This window comes from Micromesistius poutassou, assembly GCF_964030765.1.
Source record: "Micromesistius poutassou genome assembly, chromosome: 5".
In the NCBI taxonomy this organism is placed as follows: Eukaryota; Metazoa; Chordata; class Actinopteri; order Gadiformes; family Gadidae; genus Micromesistius; species Micromesistius poutassou.
This window is the reverse complement of record NC_140275.1, coordinates 11831898-11840314: the sequence shown is the minus strand read 5'-3', so window position 1 is coordinate 11840314 and position 8417 is coordinate 11831898. Positions and strand designations below refer to the sequence as shown.

At 43.9% G+C, this 8417-nt stretch overlaps 1 protein-coding gene across 1 annotated transcript; it reads right to left on the bottom strand.

Moving 5' to 3' along the window:
- Positions 1-275: 275 nt before the first annotated feature.
- On the bottom strand, positions 276-7442 carry lhx2b (LIM homeobox 2b; the record flags this gene model as incomplete). Its single annotated transcript, XM_084467750.1, has 5 exons — positions 276-560; positions 2452-2657; positions 5114-5484; positions 5882-6084; positions 7251-7442. The coding sequence occupies 5 exons, from the start codon at positions 7440-7442 to the stop codon at positions 276-278; spliced, it is 1257 nt and encodes a 418-aa protein (XP_084323876.1).
- Between the last annotated feature and the right edge of the window lie 975 nt (positions 7443-8417).

The window sequence follows — 8417 nt, the reverse complement described above, 5'->3', positions numbered from 1 at the left end:
GCCCCCCCCGCCCCCCCCCCCCCCCCCCCCCCACCCCCGCCCCTCCCCAAGTAGTAGGTTATGTTGTTTCAGAAGTCATCGGTCCTCTGCTCATGCGTAGATACAGTTGTAAGGGGGGGAGACGGGGGGGGGGGTCTTAATGTAGGTGGTTGATCTTCACTCCTTCGCCAAAGAGGGGCAGCAGCAGCAGCAGAGAAGGAGGTGGAGGAAGGCGGGGCGGGGGGGGGGGGGGGAGACGGGACGTGGGGGAGGGGAAGGGGAGGGGGGGACCTCTATCAGAAGAGGCTGGTCAGGGTCGTCTGTGAGGGACTGCGGCACTCGTGCACGTCCATGGGCCCGCCCAGCACGGAGGTGACGGTGGGCATGGTGGGGTTGGTGAGGTCGGTGAGGGTGGTGGGCGTGCTGGACGGCGGGCTCATGGAGCCGTTGGAGATGTCGGAGACGGGGCCCGACGGGGTTCCCCCCGCCATCACCGAGCCGTCCGACGCCTTGTCCCCGCTGCCGCTCTCCTGGCGCAGGAGGTTCCGCCGGAACTTGGCCCGGGCGTTCTGGAACCACACCTGAACACACACACACACACACACACAAACGACAGTGGGTTAAACGCCGGCACGCCACGAGGCCCGTTCCCTTGGTTAGAAGGGCCGTAGCGGTGTGGGGGATCCACCCAGCCTCACTGTCCGTCCTGGCTTCCTGATAAACGTCCCTTACTGTTACAACCCGTCTAAATCACTTTGTTGTGTGAATTCTGCCTAAGAGCCTTTATGCCCAAACACATCTGCCACAAATTTAAAGAATAGAAATGTAGCACTTAGGACAGTTTGTAAAGTATGTTGAGTCGCTTTTATGTTGTCTGCAAACCCTGTAGCCTACTGACACATTGATTCCAAAAGACAAAATAACCATCTTGCCATTGTTTCCATTTGTGGCAGGCGCACTCGCTAAATCGGAACAAGGACTTAATTTTGGCAAAGGATATTGGAAACAGATGTTTGATCATCCAGACTGGTATTGTTCTTGATAACATGGGACGAAATTCACTTTACTAGTCACAGAAGGCAAATAAGGGATATTATTATACATATGATATTGTATTATATATATTATGATGTATTCTATTATAGAATGGATAGCACTATTCAAACACAAGGTCTGTCAGAGCATAACATCTGTATTCCCTGTCAGGGAAATGTGGGACAAAATTAGATACTATTACAATCTATTATATGAGTACTTTATCACTTTTGAAAAGACATTTACAGGCCTACCCATACAATACAATAAAAAACACTAATTTGAAAATGGAAATGTAAAAGGTAAAAGAATGAATATGCCAGTACACTGTTGTGTGAGATAGAGACCGACCATCTTATCCACAAACTCACAAAGTTGAATAGTTAGTTTTGTAGTTCATAGTTTAAAAATAGAAGTTGTAGGCTTAATACGTTGAATAGTACTTTACTTAATTAAGAAGTAGTAATGCTACCACAGTAAGTGGTAGTAATACAGTAGAAATAGTAATTTATGCAAAACATTTAATAGTTACTCTTTACATATTGAGGTATGTGGTCAGGAATGAGGATATATATATTTACTTTTTTTTTGGTATATATCAGTTTGTAAATATCGGACATGAAAATATGGTGGGGTATCACAGGAAAACAAAATGGGAGTTAGGGGAGGGGGTGAGGGAGGGGGAGGTGTGTGTGTGTGTGGGGGGGGGGGGGTAGCATGCTTCAACTGCATAACAGGCGAGGAAGAATTAAGATGCATCAAAGCAAAATGAGTGCTTTGTTTTCCGAGCGTGTTAATGAAAGCAGCCGGTTTTGTTTTCCCTCTCCTCCATGAAGCCTTTAGTCTCGTCTTGTCTCAGCTCCCCAGATGATTGGCTGTCGTCTTGACGGAAATCAAACACGCGCTCCTCTACGTGCACTGTAACGTGCGCTTAAAGCTTCCTCGTGAGCCACGTCAGCTGGGGCTGCGAGAGTTTTGTTTCTCTTTAGTGTTACAGTGAGAATACACAAGGCATTTGGATTTGGATTTCAAAGAACAACAAAGTGGTCTGTAGTTCTGTCTGACTGATTAAAACATGTTTTTTTTACATAATAGCCTAGAATACGGCGATTTATTTGTTTTATTTTTAATGCATTCCATGCATCTGTTCGAAATTTCATGCATACCAATAACGATCATATCTGTTTCAGTGACAGCTATTAAACAAAAGGGATGTCTCTCTTCCCTCAATAAGAATGTCTGAAATGCCATTGTCCTCGTAAGTGTTTTTTATTTTAAGAATTTTTCCGTTTTTTTTTTTTTAATGAAATATATAAACGCTTCGGTACGCAAAAAAAAAAAAAACACATAACGAAACCCTTTGACATTACACATTCAGTTTTTGTATTTTTTTTTTTTTGTAAATTGAAACAAATGTGTCCCGATTGGTCCAATTACCTGTAATACCCGCTTGGTGAGGCCCGTCTTCTGCGCTAGCTGCTTGAGGTCCTTGGCGTCAGGGTTGTGGTTGATGGCGAAGTACGACTTCATGGTCCGCAGCTGGTGGTGCTTGAACGACGTTCGCATGCGCTTGGTCTTCTGGCTCGAGCTGTACTGTGAGTCCCGGTCCATGGAGTCCCCGTCGTTCTCATTACAGCTGAGGGCTGCGGGGCAACACACACACACACACACACACACACACACACACACACACACACACACACACACACACACACACACACACACACACACACAGAGGCACACACGCGCACGAATAAATACATAAATAAACGATGCTTTTGTGCAAAAGCACGCGCACTGCAGGCTTAAAACAACAATTAAGACATGGACTCGAACGTATATAAGGGTATTTTAGCATTCGATTTATTAAATATGATCTTTTTTTCTCCCCTCAAAAGCACAAAATAAATATAATAACTAAATAAAAGTGAGACTATGTTTGAACGGTTTCGTCTAGGCTATATGATCAATTATTAAAATGACATTCTGACCGATTTTAGTGTGTCTCATTAACATATATAATGATGTTTGACCTTTTGCATTTTTCTTGACATTTTATCTGACATATCGGGATTATCAGTAAAAGAAACACGATGTTTGTTTGCTATAGTTATATGATATAAACGTTACTCGAATAAAATGGTGTCCCTTCACTGTGCATGTTTTAATTTTTTGATTCAGACTAAACCCCCTCGTCTAGATGTGTGTGGAATAACGAGACATATTCCCGGATTGTATTTCCTTGGCACAGCTGAAGGTGTTGCTGAATGCATAACAGTTCCTCTTCAATATTAAACACAGCAAATATGAAGATTATTCAGCGGAAGCCGACAGAATAACACTTCACTTAATGAGCCTGCAAACGCCAGACCGAACAAATGTCGCTTTTTGGCAAAACATATGGTCATCGTTTTAAAAATATTGTGTAGACGGATTATTTATTTATTTGAGTTTTATCCAACTAACCCTCTGTTTTTAAGAACATGATTGAGACTATAGGATTATGAAGTGAACCTGCATGTCGTGTGGGTTGAGTTTGACGAGTTAATCTCATTCTCTGGTTGGGTTGGGACAGGAGAGGGCAGTAGCTCCCCTGCCCCTCTAATCCACAACACTAAACTCTTCTGCTCTCATTCACAACACCAGCCGTGAACAAATACCAACCTACGTTTCCATGTAACCCGAACTAAGGGACAGACTCAAACTGCAAAAATAACAATAATAGTTAGGCTATGTCTTCATTTTCTTCTCCCATGTGACTGTCTGTGTGATCCACTGGACGCCAGCCAAAAGTTTTTTATTATAGTTTTTTATTATTCATTCTGAATTTCGATAAGACTTTCGTGTTTTCTAATGATTAGTAAGATGGACCTGCTTTCCCATTTGGTTAAAAGCTGCTCATCACGTGTTATGCTGTTTGTTTGGGCTAGTATAAAGGCCTATTCTCGGTATTTCCTCGACTGAGTAACTCGTCATCAAGTGACATCGGTTTCCCTTGTGCAGCCAGCACCCAGTTTGGCCCCAGCAGGCCCCTGAACGCACAAAGCGGGGCTGGGGGTGAGGGGTGTGGGGTGAGGGGTGTGGGGTGAGGGGGTGGGACTCTAGACGGCTATGGGGGCTGACAGGTGGAAAAGAGCGAAAGCAAAAGCCGGAACATCAAAAACTTTTTTTTCCTAAAGAGGCCACTGGAAGAAAAAAAAAACCGAGCCCAAGAACTCTTCATAGTTTTACAAAACAGGACAAGAAAAGTAGCCTAACCGAAAAAACTTACAAAAGCTTAAGTTTATCACAACGTTTGGGAATCGTGGAGAAAAACAATGCGAAAAGAATAAAAGCAAACCCCGTTTATTTTTCAACCTATATAGTCGGTTTGTTATATTTTTTAGATCCCCATGTTGTTAAGTTGCAATATTTATTAAAGCCTTAGCCTATGTTTTGCTTAGGCATATCTGTTGCTTTTTAACGAATTCCTGGTTCCCCTCTGGCCGTAACGCTATTCGTAGTAAAATGGACATTGAGTTATTATGCAGACTGTCAATAGGCCTACTATTAATTGAACTATTTTAAAAACGACAAATGAAAAGCCTACATTTATAATATTATATTTTTTCCCAGCAAGCCTACTTTGGCCAATGGAACGCCCATAGGCCAACAATACTACTGAATTAAGTCTGTGCATAAAGTAGGCTATTTGATAAAGATAGCCTATAGCATGTTGGTGTTTATTGTTTTGGAACTGAAGGAAAATTTTACATTTCCACCGCAGTACCCGATGTTAACATGGCATGACTTGTTTAAAACTGAAACTGTTAGATTGTAGCCTAGTTTAAAAATAGGGTCATAATTAGTGTGGATGCAAAGCAACCCACGCTATTGTTATTGTGTTTGTGTTTTCGTTTTGGTGGTAGTATAAGCATCAGCACATCTATATTTGTGTTGTGTTTTTGTGTCATTTATTTCCCAGCAATTGCCTACTTTCCATTGGTGTGTGCATGTGCGTGAGTGTGTCTGTGTCTGTGGGTTCTACTAGTTTCGGAGAACGTGCTAATCTACACCTTGAATTCGTCCGGCATGATTTTGAACTTTATATGCTTCTTACCCGCATTATAGGCCGCTAGCTCGGCCCCTGGCCCCGGACTCTTCCTTTTCCTTGGCCGGCCCTTCTGCACGGTGCCCACGCCGTTGAAGTAGGATATTCCCAGCGTGTTGCCGGAGCCCAGGCCCTTATGCGAGACCACGTCCCCCGGGCTAAAGTGGCTCTGGTACTCTCCCTGAACTAGAGTCTCAAAGTGCAAGCGGCAGTACACCAGACTGTCCTTCATGCCGAAATGGTCTCCCGTGGTCAGCATCTTGTTGCACGTCGTGCACGTGAAACAGTTGAGGTGGTACACCAAGTCCCGAGCGCGCATGACCATCTCCGAGGCCGAGATGCCGAGGTGACACCGCGCGCACCTCTGGACGGAGAATCTTCTGCGGAGAAGACAGACGTCTCGTGAGAGTAGGCACGACATCACTTATATGACACACACTTATGAATTATTAAAAGTACTGAAGTATGCCCAAGACGGAATGTAAGACACACCATTAATTACAACGACCAAGCCTTTTGAAGACGAACATCTAATCGTAGTAAAAACGGAAAGAACCAACTTGTGAATTTTAAAAGTGTGAAACTGTGCCTAACGTGTAACCTAATATGACAATACCAATCTTTTGACTCAAGCCCAGATTTAATCTTGCACATTTTCTCGCCTTGTTATTTCATTTGGCGGTTCTAGTTTTAGTATGCATGGGAGTTGGCTCTTTTCTCCCCCCGTGTGGACCGGTGACACGCGGGTGTGGACCTACAGCATGGGCGATCCGTTACCTGTAGTAGTCCTCCTTGCAGTAAATGCTGCCGTCCTTGCTGAAGCACGTGAGCTCGGACTCCAGGTGCAGTTTGCACTCGCAGCACTTGAGACAGCGCATGTGCCACTGCTTGTCCACCGCGAGCAGGTAGTAGCGGTCTGCGATCCTCCGGCCGCAGCCTGCACACAGGGCCACGCGATCGCTGTTCATGCACTGCAACGTCTGCAGATAACAAAGTTAGGAACGAAGTTTGGGACAAGAAGTTATTTCTCTATCGCAGCGTGCAATTGTTTTGATATACGACCGAGTGTTTATAGTCTGCCATGGTGTGTTGTCTCCTTAATGCTATTTTGGAAAACAAATAGTACAAAAATAGGAGGGCTGTCGTCAAGTAGGCCCACTTAACTCGGTTGTGCGTGCACGGTGTTTATTATAGTGCACAATAATAAGAATGTGATTTTGTGAGCGTAAAAATAAAGCACGCACGCTCACATGCACTATCTCTATCGCACGCACACAAGCGCGCGGGCACGCACGCACACACACACACACACACACACACACACACACACACACTCTGAGATTACGTGCGAAAGCCTTTGTTTAAATCGTTCAATAATTGAGTTGGCTGCAAATAAAATCACTGCCTAATAGTTCCACAATTTGTAGGAACTATTAGGATTTGTAGGTGTAATTGTTTATTACAATATACGTTAATAGGGGAGGTACTTTCCCCAAATAAACAAAAAAAAAACGTTGGATACATTTAATAAACGTAGGATAATTTCCCCTATTAAATACAGGCCTAATTGTCATTACTCGGATCTATTTCAATTGAAAAATAATAATCCATTTATATGTTTCTGATTTCCCTTTTACTTGGTTTGTCATGAATACAAAAAGTATGTTCGGGTTTTAGTATAAATTACATGATTCTATTTTATTTTAACCGTGCACCACAGTCAAGTTTCACTCCTTATTTCTTCTTTGCAATAATTGTAAAATATTAATTTACAAATGGCCTTGACTAGACTTTTTTTTTTACATTGGGCACTTAGCAGGTAGAGCGCTTGTTTCTTAAAACAGTGGGCTAAATGCACCCCAAAACATTCCTAAAATATAATTTAAACAAAGTGAAATTACGAGGTAAAATTATCTCTATGATGAACAAGTCAATAACAGTAAATAACACATATTCCAGGGTCCTAATTTAAAATACAGACTACAATTTAGTTTGGCCAGCATTCATTAGGGCAAGCCAAACTTCCAGGCCCTTTACGTCCACAATATCGTAAACAGCTCTGGAATTCATTTTAAAAATAACTTTTGGAGAGTTTAAAGTCTTTTTTTTTTCAACCCAGAACTAGACGGTAAAGCATGACTCCTACCGCTTCGGTCTCTCCCATGTCGATAGCGGAGCTGATGACCGTGGACTCGCTCTTGCCCCTCCGCTCCATCTCCTCCACCACCCCGTGCACCCCGTGCACCTCTCCCCCGGACAGGCCGTGGAACAGCATGGTAGCCGCCGACGGGAGAATATTGAAACTGTTCTCCTCGGATCTGCAACCCAGGATTTCCATCAGACTTTGCAACTTTAGACCGCGCAATGGCGCCGGAGGAAACAAAAAAAAAACAAAGTCCTCCTCGCTTCTTGTCACAGGAATTCCAGTTCAGGAAGAAAAAAAAAAAAAACGCAGAAGAAACAGGCACGTGCTCTCCACACTACCGTCTCATCTGCCAATGGAAATCTTCTTTCGAATAATCATCATCATCATCATCATCATCATTTTCATTAATAAGCTATACAGGCCCGGTTAATTAATGATTGTGGGTCTTGAATTATTGTGTGACTATATTCTCTGTTATAAGCAGGATCATGGATCTCTAGTTATGAATTGCGTTTGCGGTATAATTCCATGAACAACATACCGACTATGGAAGCCTGGTGGGTCGCGGTACCGACGACTCTACGTCGGGAATATCAGGCACCGACCAGGGTAATATTATCCTCTGACCACAACACTCAGAGGCTGGTCTGGCAGACGGCACTGCCCAACAAACCAGCAAGAAATCTTCTGGAGTCAAATGCCGTCGAGTGAAAAATATTTCCGACAAAATCTGACAGGAAGCCCCAGAAAGAGAGACGCATCTTCTTCACACGGAGCTCTTTTCCTCCGGCTCTTCTGAGTTGCTGTCCCAAGTTGCAGAATTAAAGCGGCGTGAGAAGATGACTGGAACAGCCTGACTTCAGAACTGCAACAACCGCCCTATACCGCGTCGAGACGAGCATAAAACACACACGTGTAGTCTTTAAAATCCTGTAGTTGCCGTGACTCGGGTGGACGTGGTGGTGTTATCAGTCTGAGAGATATATTTAGTTGTAGTGGTCTTCGTGAGAGTAAAGAGGAGGAGTTGGCCAAGCCGCTGGCAGCTCCACTTCTGCTTCCCCCCTCCTTCGGTCTCGGCCTGCACCCCCTTATCAACTGGGACTGCTACGTCACTCCCGGTGCTGTGGTTTCATTGGTTGTTCGGACAGCACCGAACACCGGCTTGTT